The sequence below is a fragment of the Maylandia zebra genome, linkage group LG6 (assembly GCF_041146795.1).
Source record: "Maylandia zebra isolate NMK-2024a linkage group LG6, Mzebra_GT3a, whole genome shotgun sequence".
In the NCBI taxonomy this organism is placed as follows: domain Eukaryota; kingdom Metazoa; phylum Chordata; class Actinopteri; order Cichliformes; family Cichlidae; genus Maylandia; species Maylandia zebra.
In genome coordinates this window covers 302,675-326,496 of record NC_135172.1, presented here as the reverse complement: position 1 = coordinate 326,496, position 23,822 = coordinate 302,675, and the positions used below count along the sequence as shown (strand labels likewise).

At 39.6% G+C, this 23,822-nt stretch overlaps 2 protein-coding genes and 1 long non-coding RNA gene across 3 annotated transcripts; 1 reads left to right on the top strand and 2 right to left on the bottom strand.

Moving 5' to 3' along the window:
• Nucleotides 1-211: 211 nt before the first annotated feature.
• LOC143419057 (uncharacterized) lies at nucleotides 212-16,531 on the bottom strand. The gene is made up of 9 exons (XM_076885206.1): nucleotides 16,429-16,531; nucleotides 15,977-16,139; nucleotides 12,776-12,968; nucleotides 11,914-12,010; nucleotides 11,764-11,825; nucleotides 11,388-11,502; nucleotides 11,092-11,153; nucleotides 1,172-1,237; nucleotides 212-856 (listed from the first exon to the last, which is right to left on the bottom strand). The coding sequence occupies exons 1-8, from the start codon at nucleotides 16,529-16,531 to the stop codon at nucleotides 1,211-1,213; spliced, it is 822 nt and encodes a 273-aa protein (XP_076741321.1). The 3' UTR covers nucleotides 212-856; nucleotides 1,172-1,210.
• LOC143419116 (uncharacterized) lies at nucleotides 13,301-14,458 on the top strand. Its single transcript, XR_013099093.1, has 4 exons — nucleotides 13,301-13,607; nucleotides 13,694-13,811; nucleotides 13,943-13,980; nucleotides 14,413-14,458. It is a non-coding gene; the product is annotated as an uncharacterized LOC143419116 (long non-coding RNA).
• A 2,152-nt stretch (nucleotides 16,532-18,683) lies between the features above and the next one.
• LOC112434354 (uncharacterized) lies at nucleotides 18,684-22,759 on the bottom strand. The gene is made up of 6 exons (XM_076885174.1): nucleotides 22,635-22,759; nucleotides 21,909-21,987; nucleotides 21,559-21,603; nucleotides 20,720-20,764; nucleotides 19,648-19,777; nucleotides 18,684-19,151 (listed from the first exon to the last, which is right to left on the bottom strand). The coding sequence occupies exons 1-6, from the start codon at nucleotides 22,757-22,759 to the stop codon at nucleotides 19,060-19,062; spliced, it is 516 nt and encodes a 171-aa protein (XP_076741289.1). The 3' UTR covers nucleotides 18,684-19,059.
• Nucleotides 22,760-23,822: the final 1,063 nt, after the last annotated feature.

Genomic DNA, 23,822 nt, shown 5'->3' with positions numbered 1-23,822 from the left:
TCTCACATTCATACACTGGTGGAGGCAGCTACAGTTGTAGCCACAGCTGCCCTGGGGCAGACTGACAGAGGCCAGGCTGCCATATCGCGCCATCGGCCCCTCTGGCCAACACCAGTAGGCAAGTAGGGCAAAGTGTCTTGCCCAAGGACACAACGACCAGGACAGAGAGCCCAGGGATCGAACCGGTGACCATAACACAACAGTGCTTGCATCAACTAGAACAAACTATGTATTATAGAGTTTTTCATTGTCCTGAAGAAACTGGCACTGAGTGGCTGACCAATAAAACAGCACCTTTGCACACCAGGGGTGAGTCGGGCTGACACCATGACTTATACATAAGACTTATATCAACACACAACACATTTGTTGAATTACTGAACTATATTTAATATAACCAACTCAATAATCAATTCCTTAAAAGGACAGCATTGTAACAATTATTGAAGGAAAATAAAAGTGAATCCTGGCATTAAAAGACTCAGGCTAACCACACATCAAAACAAAACACTGCCTGTGAGCACAGTGAAGTCAACTACATACTTTTTGAATGGAGAACACTAACCTTGAAATCAGGCCCAGAAAGGTAAAGGCTCAGACTGTCAAAAAGTGCATTTAGTGTTTAACATTTATTTATTTTTTTTAAAGGCCAGTCCTCTGTTGCGCACAAAATCTCGAATGTTTTGAATAGATCTCGTCTCCAAGATAGGTTGTTCCTTTTCTTTGCACTTCAGACACTGCTGGTTGGTGACAGTGATACCGTTTTCAATAAAAGGCTTCATATGTTTCATCACCGCTCCTATCTCCTCCTCAGACCATGGTCTCTTCACACACCGCCTTGATGAAACACATAAACCTGTTCAATAAAACAAAACAAATTTGAAGTTTAAAAAGATCATGTGAGATGCACTTGTAGGTAGAGATGGTGTTCAAAACTGTGAAAACAAGCTGGTACTTGTCTAAACAAATTGTGTGTGATAATAAATAGACTGTAGACCTGATAAAATTTAAAGTTTGATTGTTTTCATTAACATGATAGTTCATCACACTGCTTGGTAAGCACAAAATACATTCAGCTTCTTTATATGTTATATAATGTCTAACCACATGATGTTGGTGTTGACTGCACATAGTGCCTAGTGATGGACATGGCATCTGATTTATATCATACCTTTAGTAACTGAGTCAGGGACAGGAGGTGAACCAGAAGTCACACAGGCATCATTCCCCTGGTCATCTAAAAAAAAAAAAAAATTGCACAGTATAAATGTATGGGCTTAAAGAGGCTTTCTGCCTACCAATCAAACACCATGGGCACAGAGGGGACAGTGACAGCCAGTTCTATTATACTAACTATACACATGGGAATGCTGCTGAACTGGATGAAGTCAACAATACCTTGGGTAATAAGTTTACTGGGAAATGATGTAGATTTTGCACAGGCCAAATCTTGCTTGGCCAAAACTGATGAAGCATCAAAATACTAGTCATAAAGCATTAGTGTCACAATTAGGAATGGAACAACTAACAATCGACCATGTAAAAATGTACTGATGGTTAGTAATATTGTTCTATTCACAATCCCAGGTTATCGTAATCAGCATAGTAGTGTTAATAGTAAAGTCTGATTTCATTTTTAATGCAATGAAAAACAGAGATGCAAGTGGCATTAATGAAACAAGAGAGCATCTTTATCATACGTGATGTGCGCTGTTAAAATACGTTACTGCACATTTCACTGGATTTGTCTCTGAACAAGACTAACTCACAGATCCCAGCTCATTACCTAAGATATGTTGGGCAAACTTTGAGTACAGCATTGAAAATGTACCTTGAGCTGCAGTCTCGGAGAAGTGAGGCAAATCAGAAGTCACAGAAGTTAATATTTCTTCATTGTCATTGATAGATTTTTCTAGCAAAAAAATAATAAAATAATTTATTTTATTTACACACACACACACACACACACACACACACACACACACACACACATATATATACATATATACATATATACACATATATATATACACACATATACACATATATATATACACATATATATATACATATATATATATACACACACACACATATACACACACACATATACACACACACACACACACACACATACATATATATATATATACACATATACATACACATACACACACATATATATACACACACACATATACACACACACATATACATATATATATATATATATATATATATATATATATATATATATATATATATATATATATATATATATATATATACATATATATATATATATATATATATATATATATATATATATATATACACACATACACACACACAGTAATTGTCGGGCTATAAGCCGCTACTTTTTGCACAAGCTTTGAACCCTGCGCCTTTTAGTCAGGTGCGGCTTTTCTATGGATTGTCCATGATTTTTGTGATATCGTAAGACGATTTGTTTTGTTTGTTCCGCTGTTGTACGGCACTACGTTGCCTGGCGGAAGGGCATGTGATCAGACACACAGTATCGGGGTTCAAGAGTGGTATGTTGGTCACATGTCCATCCGCCAGGCAACATAGTGCCGTACAAGTAGCGCGAAAAACAAACTTCAAAGTAGCGCTACACGTTCGGCGGGAGTCGTGGATGACGAGCGGCGATAAACTTGCGAAAAGCAAGTTATGCTCAACTCCACCGGTGGAATCTGACAACGTGGAAAAATGTGAAAACATCCACGATCACCAACAGATTTGAAGGGCTGGACTGCTGCATGATGGAGAGGAGGACACCGCCACGGCCCTTCTGAGGGTGTTCGACTCTGACACTGACAACAAGGATTTCTTTGGTTTTGTAAGTGACAACGAAGGAAAGGAGCTGAGAGTGGATGATGAAGCCATCCTGAGCCTGTTCGTATCTGACAATGGAGAAGAGGACTTTGGTGGTTTTAGTGCGCAGGAAGATGGTGGTGAATGACTGACTTTTCTTCTTGTTAAAGCCGTGTCACTGCACCTGAGCCTAAAAGGTAGTCCGAATCTATTTTTCTGGTGTGCTGTAGGTTATTGTTATGTACTACATTTGTTACTCATTTATGAAGCACAGTACATGTTTCGTACTTGTAATTACCGCTACTTTTACATATACCTAAAAAGTTGTGCAAATATGTACCCATAACTTGTTTTTCAAAATATTAATAAAAGTGGTGTGTCTCCAAACAGCCATCTCTTTCCTGACAATTCCCTTTGTGCATATTCTCTTACATATGATAAGTCAACATTGAAACACCTGCGGCTTTTAGTCAGGTGCGGCTAATGTATGTACAAAACAGGATTTTCCCCTGATTTTAGCTTGTGCGGCTAATATTCAGGTGCGCTTTGTAGTCCGGGAAATACGGTGTGTGTGTGTGTGTGTGTGTGTGTGTGTGTGTGTGTGTGTATGTATGTATGTATGTATGTATATATATATATATATATATATATATATATATATATATATATATATATATATATATATATATATATGAATGAGGAAAGTGAGTATTTGAACACCCTGCTATTTTGCGAGTTCTCCCACTTAGAAATCATGGAAGGGTCTGAACTTTTCATCATAGCTACATGTCCACTGTGAGAGACATAATCTAAAAGAAAATTCCGGAAATCACATTGTATGATTTTATAACAAGTTTTTTGTATATTTCTTTGTAAAATAAGTATTTGAACACTTGAGTCAAACTATATTAATATTGCCTTTGTTAACAATTACAGCAGCCAAACAGTTCCTGTAGTTCTTCACCAGGTTTGCACACATTGCAGAAGGTCTTTTGACCCACTCCTCCACACAGATCTTCTGTAGATCTGTCATGTTTTGGGCCAACACAGACTTTTAACTCCATCCACAGATTTTCTATTGGACTGAGGTCTGGAGACTAGTGAGGCCACTCCAGAACCTTGAAATGCCTCTTACGGAGCCACTCCTTGGTTTTCCTGGCTGAGTGCTTCAGGTCTTTGTCTTGTTGAAAGACCCAGCCAGAACCCATCTTCAATGCTCTGACTGAGGGAAGGACGTTTTGGCCCAAAATCTCACAATCCATGTCCCCGTTTATCTTCTCCTTAATACAGTGCAGTGGTCCTGTCCCCCGTGCAGAAAAACAGCCCAGAGCATGATGTTTCCACCCTCATGCTTCACTGTAGGATGGTATTATTGGGATGAGACTCATCCTTCTTCTTCCTCCAAACCCCAACAATGGAGTTTAGACCAAAAAGTTTTATTTTGGTCTCATCGGACCACAGGACTTTCTCCCATGACTCTGGATCATCCAGATGGTCCCTGGCAAACTTCAGACGGGCCTGGACATGGGTTGGCTTAAGAAGGGGAACCTTCAGTGTGATGAATGATTTTAAACCATGACGTCTCAGTGTATTACTGATAGTAGCCTTGCCAACGGTGGTCCCAGCTCTCTTCAGGTCATTGACCAGCTCGTCCCGTGTAGTTCTGGGCTGATTCTTCACCTTTCTTAGGATCACTGACACCCCACGAGCTGAGATCTTACGTGGGGCTCCAGTCCGAGGAAGACATTAGCCTCTTCCATTCAGGGGCGCCTGCAGGAGTCTTGCAGAGGGTACACACAGTCACCTGCACGCGCTCCATCGCGCACACGCACATGCGTGCACGCGCACTGTCGCGCACCGAGCTGCTTGGCAGTGGCTCTGGAGCCCTTTCCAGCTTTGTGAAGGTCTAAAGTTTTGTCTCTTGTGTCGTTGGACAGCTCTTTGGTTTTACTCATGTTGCTGCAACACTTTTGACAGATTGTGGGGTGCACATGTGTCTTTATGAAAGCTAACGGCATCAAACAGGTGCTGCTAAATTAGAATCATGAGCAGAGTGTAGTTGGACTGTTTAAAAGCAGAATAACAGGTCTTTGAGGGTCAGAAATCTGCATGATAAGCAAGTGTTCAAATACTTATTTTAAGCAGTAATATACAAAAATATTTTAATAAAATCATACATTGTGATTTCCGGAATTTTCTTTTAGATTCTGTCTCTCACAGTGGACATGTACCAACGCTGAAAATTTCAGATCCCTCCATGATTTCTAAGTAAATGGCCTGCATTTGTATAAATGGCCTGCATTTGTATAGCGCTTTTTCTAGTCCATAGGACCCCAAAGCGCTTTACACTACATTCAGTCATTCACCCATTCACACACACATTCACACACTGGCGATAGCAAGCTACAGTGGGAGAACATGCAAAATAGCAAATACTTACTTTCCTCACTGTAAATGGTATTAACTACACAGCAAAGTACAAACAGAACTGCAATAACATTATCTAAATATATAAAAATGTAAATTTTAAATATTTTATCAATACAACTACAAAGTCTATAACACAGAATACAATAATTTCAGTACCTCGCAATGTGGAAGCATCAGGGAGTTGCTGTGATCCAGTAGCCATCCCATCTATGTCATCTATAAAATTGAAAAAATGTTATTAGACCAACCATATTCACAAACACCAAGCCGATTTAACAACATATAAACCATGCATACCACCAATTTCATCCAGAGTTTTTCCTTGAATATCCTTCACAGTTCCCTTCTCCATGGCCATGAGCAACTTGGAGATCTTAGCCAGCTGAATTGTTGATTGGGGCAGTCGATAGTATTCTCTATGGACCCTAATGTCATGGCCGAGGAAATCGGCCAGCTGGTCTAGTTCATTATCTTTCAAGTTCATGACTTGGCTTATCGTGGCAATCTGTTTGCGAAGGTTAGTTGATCTGAGGTTCTGAGGATGTTCAGCTCCGCAAGCATCTGCAAACTGACCAAACTGCCCTCTGTAGTGACCATCACTACAAGGAATGGCGAAAAGGTACATATTGTTTTCAGATACCCCGCACTCTTTCCTCTTACTAACGAGGAGTGACAGGTTATCGGTCATATCAGAAGTCAGGATCACAGCCACCTTTCGTCCTTTTTTCCCCTTCAGTTCCACTCTGGCAAACTGTTGGCAAAGCCTTTTCTCAACTTCTGTAAGCCCAGAGCTGATGTCATCGTTTAGTTTGGACATGTCACGATCTTCAAAATTTTTGACAGTCATACGTGCTACTTCACCTTCCCTCCTCCTATTGAACAAAATCACTTGACAAAGGATCACCTTTGCTAGTGCTGCATAAGTTCCTGCTGTTGGGTTATCACCTAGTTTCTCCCTAGCTGATTCCACTTGCTGACCAAGATATAACTGCAGCTTCTGAACATCTCTGGTCAGTGGAAGGCTGTCGACCTTGTTGTATTTTGCCTCACTCAGGTTTGATAAGGCTGAATGGGAAACTAATTCAGACCACTTTGTTTCATGAAGTGTGTGAAACCTCCTGATTGAATCGATCGCCTCTTGATCCTCTTCCATGAGAGCACGACACATGATAATATCACTTATTTTTCTGAGAGAATGTCCAAGCTTCAGGGCCAAACTTGGGGCTTTGAATGTGCTGGTTTCAGTATCAAAACCTGAAACTCTCTTGACAGCATTAGTAAGAATAAAGAAGTTGGCTGGTTTTATTGCCTCTTCCATATTATGGATTCTTGTTGTGTGACGCAAAGTCACAAGTAATCTCCCAAGTTCCCTTACTTTCTGTCTTATATACTCATGCTTTGATCTGTCACTTCCATGCTTATTAAAAAGAGACTGAGCCAACTGCATAATATAATGATCATTCCTTATTGCACTAGACACATCATCCTTGTGCATCTTGCCCAGTACTGAGTAGAGTTCACTTGAAATTGGCTGAGACATTGTGGATTGAGTAGATGCTATACCAAAGACTCTTTCAGCTTCTCTTCAGCATTATTCTCTGGTCTTAAAGCACATCTTTTCATATGCCGAGAAACTTCTTTTCTGGATATCATACCCTTACAGTATAAGCAGTACTCGTATGTCTCAGCGCTGCTGCTGCTCTTTTTTGAGATCCTTTTCACTTTAAGACAACCTGATCCTGTGGTTTTAACAGCAGAGTTGTGCTTGAAGTTACCAAGGTTTCGTAACCTTTCAAGATGAACTTTTCTGTCCTTTGATGATTTGGGTAACTGAAGCACCTGGGCGACTTCAGCATTTTCATTTACATGCGTCTCCAGATGACGTGCAAATTTTGTTTGAGGTTTTCCACACACAAAACAAAAATTGACTGTGCTTTTGATTAATTTTGTTGACTTGGTTGGGGATTCATTTTGGCTAATATCCACAGTACTCTTTTCGCTACATGCATCTTTTGTTTTCTGCTGGCATGACTCTGAGCTGTCTGGTTCTTGGTCGGGATGAAGATCATCAGTAGTTTCAAGATCATTCAAAATGTGCTCAAAGTTGTTCTTAACATCCATGGTCTGTTCTTTTTCAGCAAAATTAACGCATAAATCAGGCATGCTAGCAGCATGGGAGTTTTTTGATGGTCCAGGTAACTCAATAGACAACTCTGTTCCTGAGCTTTCTGAATCTGATGCAGAATTTGGGATGTATTCTTCATCAGATGAGACATCACCCTGTTCGTAGATACAGCATAGATTAAATAACAGAAATAAACATGGGAAGGATAAATGCTAAATTGTTCACGTCACAGAGCTCGGGACGTAAACCAAAGTCTCTAGATGTCTTAAAAGTACTAAGAAATACCTCCTGATTTAAAGAAGAAAATGTGCAGCAGATATGTATTTTGTGCAAGTATTTTGATTCTGCTTGATCAATTTGCAATCTGTGATCGATTCAGTACTTTTTTGATATTTGTCCCATTTCTAATATCCAATTTATATTTTTTGAACAATGACATTAACAAAAAAAACAAACACAAAACAAAAAAACTAAGACACCAGCCCTAACCTGGTCCCGGAGCCCCTCCCACAATGACCCCCACAGATCAAAATTTGTAAAACCTTTGAGACTAGATTGTATGAAACTGTTTTTTTTTGTTTGTTTTTTTTTTACAAAGGATTATAATAAAATCTAAGTAATATTTTTACAATGTGTTTATTTATTTCTGGCCTCTCTCACATAACTTCTACACTCTATCCAGTCCAAAATCTCTCTGCTTTCAATTCTCTATCTGAGACAACACTTACAAAACTGATTATCCTTATAATTTTGTGATGAAAGAAAAAGGAAGAGCAAGCAACATGTGGCAATCTTCACGAACTGCATCTACGTCAATATTAACTATATTATAATGAAGCCTGTGTAAATTCAACCTGGGAGAAACACCTGCACATCATCTCCATCATCATCATCATCATCTCAACTCCCTTCAGCTGCTCACTCCGGCGCAGCCAATCCGGAGCTCCCTCGCACCTATGCCTCCATTCAGCATCCGGGCATTTAAGCTCTTTCACCCATAGCTCGGCCTCTCAGCGTTTTCGCATCCCTCCACCACCCCTGCACCCCCATGCTTGCCCCCTGCCTCCATACCACCACCAGTGTCCAGACCCCAGGGGAAGACCTCCTACTTCAATCAGCAATGCTTTTATCAACAGTTTTCCCGCCGGGGTCTGACCGCCAAATATTTAATGTTCAATAAAGCATGTCTAATTCTTTCTCCGTATCTGAGTCTTTCCAGGTTGAATTTCACTGTACACTTACGTCGGACATATCCCAGTCTTCTGAAGATGTCTGGAGGCAGATCTTATGCCACACACAACGGCATTCTACAAATACAAAGAAACCACAGCATTAGACAACAACCGATGATTCATTAAGTTATAATTTAAAAAGTAGCGATCCCACACATCACAAATTATATTCACGAAGACCACTAAATATAAACAAGCATAAAGTGAATTTAAAACCAACGCATAATTCAGAATAAAAAGCAGATTTTTTTTTTAAGTTTAAGACACATTTTAAACTTATGAATATGATATACTGAATCATCCTAATAATAAATTTTTTCATCAGATTTGAGATATAAAACATTGTTATTTTAAAAACAGACTAATTGACAGACAGACAGACAGACATACATACATACGATCTAATGAGAAACAGAAAAGCTAAAATGTTTATCCTACATTAATTAATAAGGATTGAGATGAAAAGGACTTCTACTAAAAAGTCATTGAAAATGTGTAGAGACACCATCAAGCATTTGTATTGCAAATTGCCTGATTGATCTATTGGAATAGGTCTGGATTAATCAGACCCAGTACCTTATTGGGCTTCTTATATTGACATTGTAAGAAGTTTGCAAGTTTGATGCAATGTTTACTCAAAGGGTTTATTATCATCAAACATCATCTTCCAAGTTTGTGTGTATATGTGTAATTACAGAATGACAAACAGACTTGAGGGCAGTTTACTTCATACATGTTGATACTCTCTTAAATATAATTAAACATTTGTGCATTTTGCTTTATCTTTATATAACAGATCAAATCAGGAACTGTGGTTTTTGCATTGTAACATCACAAATAAGCTAAATCAGCATTGTCAGTACGCATGCACGACACGGCCAGGTCAGAGTACACCACTACCCACGATGTAAAGGCTGAATTATACTTCTCCGTCAGATATAGGCTTGGTTCTTTTAATACATCCATGGATATAGGCCTACGGGGAAGTGCTGTGCCAGGGTTGCCAGACGTCAGTGGCCAAACCCCGCACGAGCGTCTCCGGGCACCACAGAGGCTGATGGCTCCGGATATGAGGCTTTGAAAGTGAAAGTTTATTTGCAGCTGTTGATTCATTGTACCAACCTTCCCTCAGCTCTAAGGGATCTGGAATTGTCATCTGACAACTGTCAGTCTCGATCTCGAGCAGAGACTTATATCCAAGGTAGCATAGCCTCCCACTCCTGCTGTTTTGTTAAAACTATAGGGGCTTTTTGTAGTGAAAACACCCAAGCGAGGGCCACGAATTCTTTCTTTCTCTTCCCAGCAGCACTGTATCCCCGTTTCGTACCAAATTCTTTTAAAACATTGACTTTAGGACGCTCAAAATATTCAATATCGCTATCACACGCGGCAGTGTTTACTGTTTACGATGCACGCTGGGTAGTCGTGACCCTTGACCCGGACCGGCATGCCTTGCGCGCGGTGAGATGCTTATTTAGCTTATATGAGCTTGATGTTGAAAGAGTGAAACAAAGATTTAAAGTTGTAAAGTTCAACAGTCTAATCAACAAAGAGTAAGAGGGCAATATACATTATTACAGTATGTTCTCTGTTCTCTGCCACACTAAGCAGACAAACTCAAATGCATGATATGTGATAGTATCTGCCATTACACTGTGTATCATTGCAATGGTTTGAATTGATAAAACTTTGAAGTGATTTTTTTTATTCTTTACATATGAAAATGTAGACCTGACTCATGGTAACTTATGGTATAGTGAAAAAATGCATTAATTAACACAAGATAAATAATACACTTACGCTTGCATCTTAGACCGTGCCATCTGATAGCTGTCAAAGGTGAATGGCATATCCCGCATTTGTCAAGTTTCACCGATTCAAATACCAGCCTATGAATTGTACACTGGAAAAAATTAAAAACATGAAATGAAACATAAAACATTGTTACCCAAATATTTTATGACGAATTAAAAATAATGTTTGACCATTTTACATATTTTCTACCAATCCTTCAGGAGAGATTGAAAGGGAGATAGGAGTTACTTTTTAGATAAAATAGTGAAGCATATCTATTCAATTCCTGAGATTTGTGAGTTAGAGAGAGGGGAATCTATTTAGATGAAGCAAAAGTAAAATACTAAGAAGCTAAAGTGACTGTGAGTAAAAGGTGCATGTATATGTCTGACACAGAAAAACCCAAGGTTTACAAGGACACTGGCCATCAGCCTCATAATGACATCCGAGCTCAAACTGATGCTTTCACTGTTTCAACTCCAGTGTGTGGCCACTCAGTAAAACACACTTGTTAAGGGGACACTGTGGTTAGAAAAGACCTCCTGTTCTAAATAGAGGACATTTCCACCACCGCTGCCAGATGTTTGCTAAAATACTCAAAATGGAGTTTCATGTAAACACCATAACACTTCTAACCATTGGTCAATTTTAAAACAAAGGTCAATTTCAACTCACCTCACAAGCAGAGTCGTTAGGCACAGCTCTGGATGATTGTGGCACCTCTTTCGATTTGCTCTCTGTACAAGGGAACATAAGGAGATTCAGTGCTTGACTTTCGTTAAGTCAAAAAAAACACATCTACGCATAACGCAATCAATTCACATCCCTGACTGTTACAATTCTACTCAAAATATCCATCAAGACACTATAGAATCATCAGAAATGTCCCAATACTGGCACATTTTTCATGCAGCAAACCTTCAGGCATGTCATGCATTGCCAGAAGTTAACAACATTTACTCAAAACTGACCACTGGTAAGTTCTTCTGAGAACGCTTGGGGTGACAACTCCTGATACTGGACACCAACTTCACCAATTAACTCTTTCAGAGAAGAAGTGCCACGCTGACCTCCAACAGAATGCACCTAAAGAGATGCAAAGATGAACAAGCATCAATGGTACAGTGTCCATCTGATCAAGAGGGACACTCTCAAACCTTAAAACACCCAAATGATGTTGAGAGGGAAATGCAATGTTAAATGATGACTACCTGTACTTACAATGATTTAAAGACTGCACATGCAGTATAATTGTAATCAATTGATAAACATGATCTTTACAAACCACACTATTTACCAAACTACACATTGATACAATCTTTAGTAAACAGATGAATCCATGCTAACCTCATGTTCAGAGTTGTCTGCTGTAGGTCTAGATGACTGACACTCTGCTCTTAATTCTCTGTCTGTAGAAGAGAACACAAGACATGGAGGCATAGTGCTTTGCAAGACCCCAGGGTTTAACAGGTAGTGCTTACTCAAGCAGGGACTCACCTGTGAATGAGTCTGTAGAGATCACATGGTGCTCCACGTCATGGGCAATAGGCTCTGCAACACACTGTTGACCAGAAGGGATGCTTGCGATCTTTAGCTGGGTATGAAAAGTAGAACAAATATTGTAAACATCTGGCAGCTACAGTGGAAATGTATTTAATCCACTACAAGTGGTCTTTTCTAACCAGTGTCCCCTCAACCCGTGTGTTTTTCTGAGTATGCCAAACACTGGAGATGAAACAATGAAAGACTCAGTTTGAGCTCAGATGTCAGGACAGTGTTCTCACATACCTTGAGTTTGTCTGTGTCAGACACACACACATAGTTAAGCATTTTCTGTTTCACCTTCAGTTAAATACAGTTCTAACTCTCACCCTAACTGCAAGGAAACAGAGTGATTAACCCTTACCTAGTTAAGTGAAGCCAAAGTAAGACAATACTAAGAAGCTAAAGTGACTGTGAGTAAAAGGTGCATGTATATGTCTGACACAGAAAAACCCAAGGTTTACAAGGACACTGGCCATCAGCCTCATAATGACATCCGAGCTCAAACTGATGCTTTCACTGTTTCACCTCCAGTGTGTGGCCACTCAGTAAAACACACTTGTGGAGGGGACACAAAACAGATAAGCTTGCAATCATCACTTGGGAAAGTCATACAAATTCAAGATTTAGTTAAACCAGATTGAATACCACCAAGAGGACATTTAAATATTGTGACTAGGGCTGAAACAACTAATCGATTAATCGACAACTAATCGATTATTGAAATAATCGTTAGTTGCAGCCCTAATTGTGACATCTAGATATGTAGGTTTTAAACAACAATTCATAGGGGGAAATTTTTTTTTAAATGACCCACCTTTTTCCGCCAGGGCCATTCTTTCCCACCATAGTCATAAGTAATTTCACTTCCTGCCGCAATTTCCTTCAGTGCAAAAAGGCAGAGATGTGGCTTCCCTTCTGCTTCAATCAACTTCATTCTGCAATTTGGTGTCCTGTGTTCATCGTTTACTAGTCGCCCAAATGACCCATCTTCAAGTGCTCCATCAATACTGCAAATTTGGAAACATACATTAAACAAACATTTATAGTGACACGCCTATGAACTATACTATAATTTTTAAGCACCAACACAAACACAACATCCAATACAAGTTTAGTTGTTAAATGCATAGTTGATAAGTTAAAGAGGGTCCATCAGTCAAGGACGCGTTGCTTTCTGACTGAGATAAGTGTTTGCGCTTCTACTTGTGCTTAGAGCTTAAACGTGGTTTTGTTGTACTGTCGCGCTGACCTAGTAGGTGCTGTTAGTGATGGGACGTTCTGTATCGAGGCTTCGGAGCGTGTGTCGAGTAATGGAGGGGGCGTTTCCGCGAAGCGCGTATCGAGGCTTGCTTCATTTATGGGAGGAGCTGAAAATGATGACGTCCGAAGCCTCGCTGCCCGGCTGTACCACGTGACTGGTTCATGAAGTGGTTCGAACTTTGCTGCGAGATATGACAGCGATATAAACCCTTAGACTTCATTCAAAATGTGGGTGTTTGATGGAGAGTTGCGGTTAGTGAGAGTTAGAGACAGTTTGGAGGTTTATGAGAGTGAGGAGAGAAAGTCAGGAGAGAATGGAGCCAGCTAAGAAGAGGAGGATGTCCTCCCCTGTGTGGGAACATTTTGATCTTATTCCTCCCAACAAGGTATGTAAATTTCTACAGAAGATGTATTTTCATGATACTGATGGTGCAATACAATTTATGTTGAGCTGTCTTGACTTTTGTACAAGGTGAAGTGTTTGCTATGTGCCAGGGAGCTGGGATATAACAGCAACACCTCATCCATGCTTAGGCACTACAGAGCTTTGCATGAGAATAAGGGGGACACCGATCGTGGAGCAAGACCAGGTGAGCCATCAAATGCAATGATAATATAGCATGCAGTAATGTTACTAAATGATATAACACTATTATACAACTGTTATAAGTTACGTATGTGATATTTATATTTGTGCTTTATCTTTATTGTCTTTCCTCAGGAGAACAATCTCAAATAGATGAAGACCTGGTCAGCATGGTGATTGAGGACTCCCAGCCATTTAGCATTGTGGAGGACAAAGGATTCAAAAGATTTGTTAAATCATTAAATCCTAGCTATGTTCTCCCCACTAAAAAGGTCATAAAAGCAGTGAAAATTTAGTTTTTACAGAATAAAATGTGAACAGGCAGGACTGAGGCCTCAGTGTGTAGCTGTCCATACCTCAACGTTACAAAAGCACAACTACTGTCCACACCCCAACCACACCTCACCTCACAGTAAATGATCATTTCCATTTCAAGCATTTCCAAATAATCATTTCCCATACTGCCACTATAAATATACACAGTATACTGCCATCACTACAATATACATGTTTTACACACTCCTTTTGTTGTTGACATTTACAGGCTGTGTGCAAAATGCCACACTCTTCAAATTCATGCCAGCTATTATTTTTACGTCCAGTAGGTGTCCTGCTAGAGCAAATGAAGCTTCATGAAGCTTCGCGTTGGGGTGAACCAATTGGATGAAAAGCTTCAGTGCTTCATCTGCCCATCACTAGGTGCTTCTCTTCTCTTCTCTTCTCTTCTCTTCTCTTCTCCACTACCTGCTCTGTGCTTGCGCGTGGCCGCTGATTAGACCTTGTGCAATCTACAGCTAAGCGCAGCCTGGTGCGCACTGCTCCGCCAGGTGAGTTGAATTACAGCAATCAAGGGCGGGCATGCCTAGTAGACCTTAAAATGCATGCAGCAGTCATTTGACCCGAGCGTGACATGCTGAGAGGACAGCAAACCAAGCACAATCCACTTTGAGTTAGACGGGCTATCGGTAAGCTTGGACTCATATTTGCTGCTTATGTTTGGGAACTATGGAAGCTCAATTGTGGAAATGTATTTATGCTTTGGGAAATAGTTACTGCATTTAAGTTTAAAAAATTATATTGATATTAAAATAAATGTTTAAGTTTGAATAAACTATTTATGTAGATAGTGTTTCCCACACTTATGTTAATTAATACTAAAAGCAATTACCCCAAATCCTTGGTTAAATCTTAAAACTAGTGTAAATATGTTTGGTTTAATTTAAGGAAAATAATTCTTTGTAAAAGAAAATCCTTGGTTAAAGTCTTTATTAAAATATTTGTAAACTCTAAAATGTATACTTTAAAAATGTAATTGTTACAGAAAGTGTAAAAAGTGAAAGGTAGACCACAGTTTGTTGTTTGAAATTACTCACCTCTGATTTAAAAACTAATGAATGTGAAACTAAAACTAGGATAAATGATAGTTTAGACAAAAGAGGCTTTACTGAAGTGTATATTTGTTATTTCATTTGTCTTCTGTATAATGCATTTAATTAATCTGAATGATTAATGAAATGTTCTTTATTTTTTGTGTTGAAAGGTTTTTCACCTATCCATCAAGCCATCCATCTACCTACCTCACAGACAGAGAACACTTGACATGTACTATTTTGGCATTGTACATATTATACAGTAGTTTTGGACACAGTATAACAGTGCACGAGTCTCCGTGTCCACATGTGCCAAATGCGCACAGACACAGGGCCGCTCATTCAGCCCTGGCCATTTGAATTTTCTCTTATTATTTTCTCTATCTATATATTATATTTTAAATCTTCACAGCAGCGTGAGCACACTGTCTTAGCTGTAAAATGTAGGCTTATATTATTACCCCTCTAACCCCGTACATTACGCCCGTGAGTGTGTATTAGAGAAGGCACACACAGGCTGAATACGGGGACTAATGGGCCCTCAGCATATGTGGGAGTCCCGTCAGTCCCCAGTACTGCGAGTTCCCGGGGACCACAGGGTCACCGGGAAATGACGGAGCCTCAGTAAGAATGAGATCCTGCTATTCCACGGGTCCGTCACTCCCCCTTCTATAGATTCTGGGGACTGACGGGGCCGGGTACCAGAGGTAAGGACTCGTTAAAGAGCAATATGAGATGTTTGCTTCAGAAATCCTGACCTTGCAATAGAAATGTAAACATTCAGTCATTTTGAATTTACCACAAAGTCTTCTGCTTCCATATGAATTCAAACATGAAGACTGAACATGCGCTGGGGTACAGGTTACGTCTGTGTTCAGCTTCAGTTGCATCAATAAGCTCCCCTCTATACTCGACCACGAAGTCTCCTTGTTTGAAATTGGCTAAAGTGAAGATGCCACGACCTGAAGACACAACCATATTAGAGACACAGGCGTGGCAGCACTGCAAATAATCAATTCATTAAATATGTATATCTGTAAATTGCAAGTATGCAATGTTGTGCTTTTTGCAATTCTACATATATAATAAAGAAAACATGTCCAAGTGCAGAAAACATAAATAGCCAGGCTTGCTAATAACTAAATTATTATTAAAATACCTTAGATTTTAATTTATATTGATGTTTGTACAGGTCACCACTGGTGATGTGTAACCCCTCAGTCTAGCCTGCAGTGTGTCAAAGTCACTCACCTTTAACTGAATTAATAAATTTGATTTCTAACATTGAATTCTTGTCTCTTCTTGCAAGGATGTGATTAATGGCATCCTGAAGGGGAGTGGTTCTCCGTGACATGATTTGGTAAGGAAATCAAGATAAAAATGTAAACAACATCAAAACTTCAAGCCTTTATGCTTACAAGGGCATTAGTAAAGCTGAATGAGAAGCACCCCCCCCCCCCCCCATGTTAGCGTATTATTAGTTTAAGGTTATTTTAGTTTGGTGATGAGTGCTGGAGGGATTCTGATTAACAGATAAATGGATGGGGGCAAGGCTGTATTTGTGCAGATTAACTTGACTGTGTTCCACCTGTGTTGATTAAGTCAAGTTTCTGACATGCTCCACCCAATTTTTCTTATTTCACTAATAGCATGGATACTGAAACTGTTTCAATTGAGTTCTATGCTTTCATTACATTCACATAACAGACACAGACAAGGCTGATGTCGGAGTTGTTTTAACAGAAAGCATGCACTTGCAGATATTAAAGATACTTAAATGTCCTAATTTAACTAAAGCCTAACTCTGACTTAGCCTAAACCTGTCTGTCAAACTAAGCTTTAGATCTCTCAGGAATCATGTGCTTCATAAACCTGTCTGTCAAACTAAGCTTTAGATCTCTCAGGAATCATGTGCTTCATAAACCTGTCTGTCAAACTAAGCTTTAGATCTCTCAGGAATCATGTGCTTCATCAACACAACTATAAGAGCAAAACAAATGTTTTTTTTACAATATTTTATAAACAAATGTGTGCAGAGTGACACCAATACTGTCTCAATTTAATTTCATAAATCTACAAGAGTTTATTTGTATTTGCCTTCCAATGTTTCCTTGGTATTTGGGCAAAGATCATCTAATAGCAGTAGCAGCCATTTTACATTAAACAAGTGATCTTGCCGTGAAAAAGGCCTTCTTTCAAACCCAGTGAAACATCACACACTTGTGTAATTTCTTACCTTGAAACAAGTGATGAGATTAGGCCAGGGTAAAAATAACCCTGGGACAGTCCGGGAATCCCCGCCCTGCGTGTTGCTGTGACCTCCGTGAACCGTTCCGCGTGCTCCGGCCCGCTCCGCCGTCCTCACCTCGTTGTGGTCCGGTCCCCGCGGTGCGCTCTCCGCCGTATGCTTTCCACCGTACCTCGTCGTCGTTCCCTCACCTGCCGCCTCACCACGGCTGTGCCTACTCTGAAGCACTGTGTCTGTCAGAACGCCCGTCTTTTAAAAGTTTTATAATTACCTTCTTACCTTTTCTCCAAAGCGTGTCAAAACTCTGCCAAAATTGATGGATGAATAAGAAGCGCCCAATCAGTCAGTCTAAATCATTGATGTAAATATCAATGGTCTAAATGGGTAATGTTAAAATGTGCATGCGCAGCTTCCAATTTCGCGCCATGTGTATAATGTCCCGCGCTCGTGTATAATTTCCCGCGCTTGTGTGTGCGGCATGCAGGGACAACTCCAACCGACAGGGGGCAGTGGCGGACACACAAATATACAACATATGTCAAGTTTTTGGTTTACAAAGACTTTTGAGAAAAACACTTTTTGGGTATTAAAACATGCCCAGAAACCATTTTAAAAGGTCAATTTTATGAGGACAGCAAAATGTCCTCCTGTAACAGAGGGTCCTCATAGCTCTTTGATTTGTCTTGAAAATTGTCCTCCTAAAACGAAAAACACACACACACACACACACACACACACACACACACACACACACACACACACACACACACACACACACACACACACACACACACACACGATATATCAGTACGTATGACAAAAATGTGACAAATGGGAACGTGCCTTTCCGAAGGTCCTAGAGGCATGGGAATCTCAAAAAATTTGACCCATGCTTCCAGGAACACACCCATCTGTTGAGATTTTGGCTAGGGCTAAATTTTGGTCAAACCTGAATTTAATGCTACTTGTGAGGACACTGTCAGGTTTATGTGACTTATGAGTACCATAAGGTCACACACAGATATTTCATGTTTAGATGAATTGTGAAGCCCATGGAAACACATAATTTTCAAGTATACATGACTTATAAGGACCAGGTAACGGTAGGTTCTGCATTTTTAGCTTGGCTCCTTTTGAGATTACAATATAATAGACATGGATGCACAATAGTAATGCTCACCAGTTGGGTAACTTCTGACAGAAATATCAGACATTTGTGTTAATAAAACAGTAAATCTGAGCTGTGTAAAGACTTTTAAAAAAAAAAAAAAAAAGACATGGGTCAAATGTGGTCAGTCTACTTTTTAAGTCTTGATATTGTAATGCATTAATTCATTTTGTAGTGAATGTTCATGTGAATAAAAACGTGGAACATTATCTGCCTTTTTTATCATTTAATTGCAAAAAGCACCCAGCATAAACCACAGATTTATGAGTAAGAACAATGCAATACAGAAAACTGCAATACTGACATAACTGTGGAAGTAACAAAGTATCTCTCTTGCTTGCTTCTTTTTTTCTTGCATCTTTCTTTTAATGCTATGATCCTGTTGTGGCTGTAGTACCTTATGACAACCCAGTCTCTGCCTTTCAGAGCTGCCGGCTCTGCTTGGAGGCAGCAGTCACATTCCTTTTTACCTGGTACTTTGCAGCTTTTTATGAAGTGAAACGTGCCGCTCAGCAACCTTCACTTCATCATTTGTCCACTTGCTTCTCACCGTCCCAGCTGTCATAAATGGAAACAAAAGAAAATGTCTTAATGTGAATGCAAGAAAAGATAGAAAATATTCTAGTTTATAATGTGAATACAAAATGTTCTTAAACCTTGCTTTCTACTGGAGCACTTTAAAGGAGCAATAAGCACAATTCATCATACTTAGGTTGAAGGAATTAAAAATGACTATGTGAAGAACTAGAGGTGTAATTACATCTGGAGTACAGCATGAAGTCACAATCCCTCTCTCTGTGTTGATCTCCAGCCATAGACTTTGGTTTGGTTCACAGGCAGTGCAAAACAGCACACCTAGCAGTGAAAAGATATTGCTTATTGCTCCTTTAAGGATGCTTGGAATGAACCATTTGAAGTGCTGTGTTCTGCTGGGAATCAAATAAGATGAAATGATTTATGATAAAAGCTCTGAATAGTGTCATGTCTGAAAACAAACTTGTTCTTTGATCACAAGTATATTAACCTAAAACATTTTGTATTTGGGTGCCTTTACCCCTTCTTGGTGAAGTGTTGCTAATGTTTTTGTTGTCCAGGGTGATTGAGGCAGAGGTGCCCTTCATGTTGTCCAGGGCAGCTGAGTAAAGCGTGTGGCTTGGAACCCCCGGAATACTTGGTCCTTGAGCCTTTGAAAAGTAACAGTGAAATATGAGAATCAATGCATGCAATAGGTCTGTTTGCTTTTTTCTCTGCATTGTAGGCAAAGTCAGCGTTGGGCAGTGTGTAATTCTACATTAAGGGGCTAAGGGGCGATCGTGGCTGAAGAGTTGTAATCAGAAGGTTGCCGGTTCGAGCCCCAGCTCCGACAGTCTCGGTCGTTGTGTCCTTGGGAAAGACACTTCACCTGTTGCCTACTGGTGGTGGTCAGAGGGCCCGGTGGCGCCAGTGTCCGGCAGCCTCGCCTCTGTCAGTGCGCCCCAGGGTGGCTGTGGCTACAATGTAGCTGCCATCACCAGTGTGTGAATGTCTGTGTGAATGGGTGGATGACTGGATGTGTAAAGCGCTTTGGGGTTCTTAGGGACTAGTAAAGCGCTATATAAATATAGGATATTTACCATTTGATATGAATATTTTACATGTGAACATAATCTACTAATAATACTCATCACAGTGTGATTGTTTGAAATCGGATAGAGTGTTATTACCTTCATGACAAACATCCCTGCTGTTCAGTTTCAATGTAACACAAACTAGAGTTGTTGGTTCTACCAATTGAGAAAGGCTAAAAAAAAAAAAAACAAATTCATGTCCTTCACAGCTTAAAACAATCTGAGGACAATGTAACACAGAAATATCAAATTTAGTAGGAATAAAGATCAAGCTGATGCTTTAAAGGGAAAGTTAGGACTAACAAATGATATGCCAATTTCTTTCTCCTAAGATGTTCACAAACAAGTAATGCTAATGTTGAATATGGGAAACTTTCAATCAAACTGATTATTTTAATATAATCAAAGGGCAGTTAATTTATGCACTAGGCCCAACTGACACATATACTTGATGCCAAATAAAAAAAAAAAAAAAAAATGTGTAACCTGTTGGAAGAATGAAGTGGGTGTGTCACTCACCAATTGGTCTGAAGGAGGTTGAGACAGGACCTCGGCACTTGGTGTCTGCAACAAAAGACAACAATATAACGTCAGAAACATTCTCTAGTATAAATCCCGACTATTTAATTAACTACAGATCATATTTGTATCAGTGAATATTATTACAGAAGGATCTGACTTCCTTATACCAGATTCTATAGAAACTTAACACTGTACGGTTCTGCTACCCAACGATATGAGGACAGTGTAACACACACTAGAGTTGTTGGTCCTACCACATGAGGAAGGCAACTGAAACACACTCCTGTCCTTCACAGCTTAAAACAATATGAGGACAGTGTAACACACACACTACAATCACTGGTCCTACCATATGAGGACTTCTACTTAAACACACTCCTGTCCTTCACAGCTTAAAACAATATGAGGACATGACGACTGAACACATGTAGAGTTCACATTCCTGACCTCTAACTTCTCCTGCTGTTGTCAATAAAAGCTCTAAACCCAACACTGATGTACAGCCATCTATTTCCCCAGAAATTAAATCATGTAAACTGATCAGCGGGAGCTTATTTTGACAAAAACATGTGTAAAACGACAAAAATATCAAATTTTGTCAGAATAAAGATCAAGCTGATGCTTTAAGGGAAAGTTTGGACTAACAAATGGTATAGACAATTACTTTATCCTAATGCTAATGTTGGTTTTGGTTAACTTCGACTAAAACTGATTGTTTTAGTACAATTAAAGTGCATTTCATTTATGCACTAGGCCCAACTGACACAAATACTTGATGCCAAATACAAAAAATAATGTGTAACCTGTTGGAAGAATGAAGTGGGTGTGTCACTCACCAATTGGTCTGAAGGAGGTTGAGACAGGACCTCGGCACTTGGTGTCTGCAACAAAAGACAACAATATAACGTCAGAAACATTCTCTAGTATAAATCCCGACTATTTAATTAACTACAGATCATATTTGTATCAGTGAATATTATTACAGAAGGATCTGACTTCCTTATACCAGATTCTATAGAAACTTAACACTGTACGGTTCTGCTACCCAACGATATGAGGACAGTGTAACACACACTAGAGTTGTTGGTCCTACCACATGAGGAAGGCAACTGAAACACACTCCTGTCCTTCACAGCTTAAAACAATATGAGGACAGTGTAACACACACTACAATCACTGGTCCTACCATATGAGGACTTCTACTTTCCTGTTGGAGGTTGAGACACAACAGAGGGACAGCAGGGTAGTAGCTTGCACAAATGATTCTATTGACACAACAGGGAAGTGAGATTAATGAACTGAACGCAACAGACTCTTTCAAAATAAAACAGGAAACATGGCATGAAAATACAAACGTGGTAATATACAGCCCTAACATAAACTCCTTAAAACGATATTAATAACGTTAAGCCAAACTCAACTAACCCGCCATTAAACATAAGAAACTCAAAAACCTTAGAATAACATCAGAAACGCTGGGCCAGAGACCCAGACCGTGAGCAAATAACTATAATATTATTGATTTGTGCTGAATAAGAAAACATTAATATTATCATTTAAATCCCCCCAAGCATATCTTGTGTTGAAAAAAAAAAAAGTGTGTTGCAGTTAGCTACACTGAGCTTAGACTGACTGTCTCTGCAGTTGAAGATGCAGAGCACATGCAAGGCCGCAGGTCCCTTTAACTCCGGTGGGAATTTAAAAACAGTTAAATTTAACTTCTAATATCTATTGTTAAAGATAAATCTTAAGTAATTTTTTAGCATTTATCATCATTCACCACTTTCAATTTGTTCAAATCGGTTGTGTATTGTTTTAATTCCGTTTAACTAACCTTAATTAGCTTGTTAAACATACAACTTTACCTCGCGGAGCTTGCGTCGACGCATGGATATCAAAGGTAAATACATACCTCAAGATAAATCTCTCCTGAGTGCTGAAGGTCCTGGATGTGCCGTTCACGCAGAGCTCCGGCGAGTTTGTATCTTGCCGTGACCAGCAGCTCTTTGGTTGACGCTTTCGAACAATCAGATGCATCTTTACTCACTTTTTGACCAATCAGAGACGTCGTTCTATGCTCCACTGACGAAATGCTGCATCGTCTCACCAGCCTCTCCTCGTCCATTTAACAACAAAAACACAGCAACACGTGCTGGATTTGAGGTAGGAACACTTGAGAACTGTCACAATGTTTTGCAAACTGCTGTTACAGTTAATTTCGTTCCGTTAATTTGTTTGGTTCCTATTCTGAAGTAACACTTAATACACATGGGGTTAGCTTGCTGGTCTAGTTTAAGTTAGCATGGGCATGCTGTTCACTGATAGAGTAAGGCTAAAATTGTCCTGATATTGTCAGTGTGTTATCATAAACATGCAGCACCCCTAGACCCCCAAGTTAAAATACAGATAATAGATAAGCAATTTAAGAAAATAAGTATAATGTGTATAATAAATGATTTTACTGTCACTTTCCTGGGTCTGTTGACCCAGCGTTTTAAGTTTTAGTTTGTTTAGATGTCGATGTTTATTTATAAGTTCTTTAGGTTTGCTAAGTTCATTTGTTTATTAGATTACCCTTGTGATGTCTGTTTTATTGGGAAAGTCTTTGTCCTATATGCAGTGAGTCTAGTTTTGTTTCCCCTTGTCCCAGCTGTTCCTCATCCCCTCATTATCTCTCTGTGTACTTGCAGTGGCTTGCAAAAGTATTCGTCCCTCTTTTCCACATTTTGTCACATTACTGCCACAAACACAAATTGTCATGGTCCTGGGTTGGTGACCCAGCGCTTTTAGTTTATTATTATGATGATGATGATGATGATGATGATTATTATTGTTTGAGTTCTATGTGTTATATTTGGTCTGCCTCTGCGTCTGTGTCTCTGTCTATGCTGTCACCCCGTCTGTTTGTGAATCTGTCTGTTTAGTTCTGTGTCTTGTTTGGTTCCCCGTGTCTGAGTTTCCTGTTTTATTGTGAAGGTCTCTGTCTGATGTGAGTGTGTTCAGTTTACGTTTCCCCTGTCCCGTCAGCTCTGATTCCTCCCAGCCGTGTTGCCCTCCTGTCTCTCATCCCCTGATTACTGGTGTGTGTATTTAAGCCCTG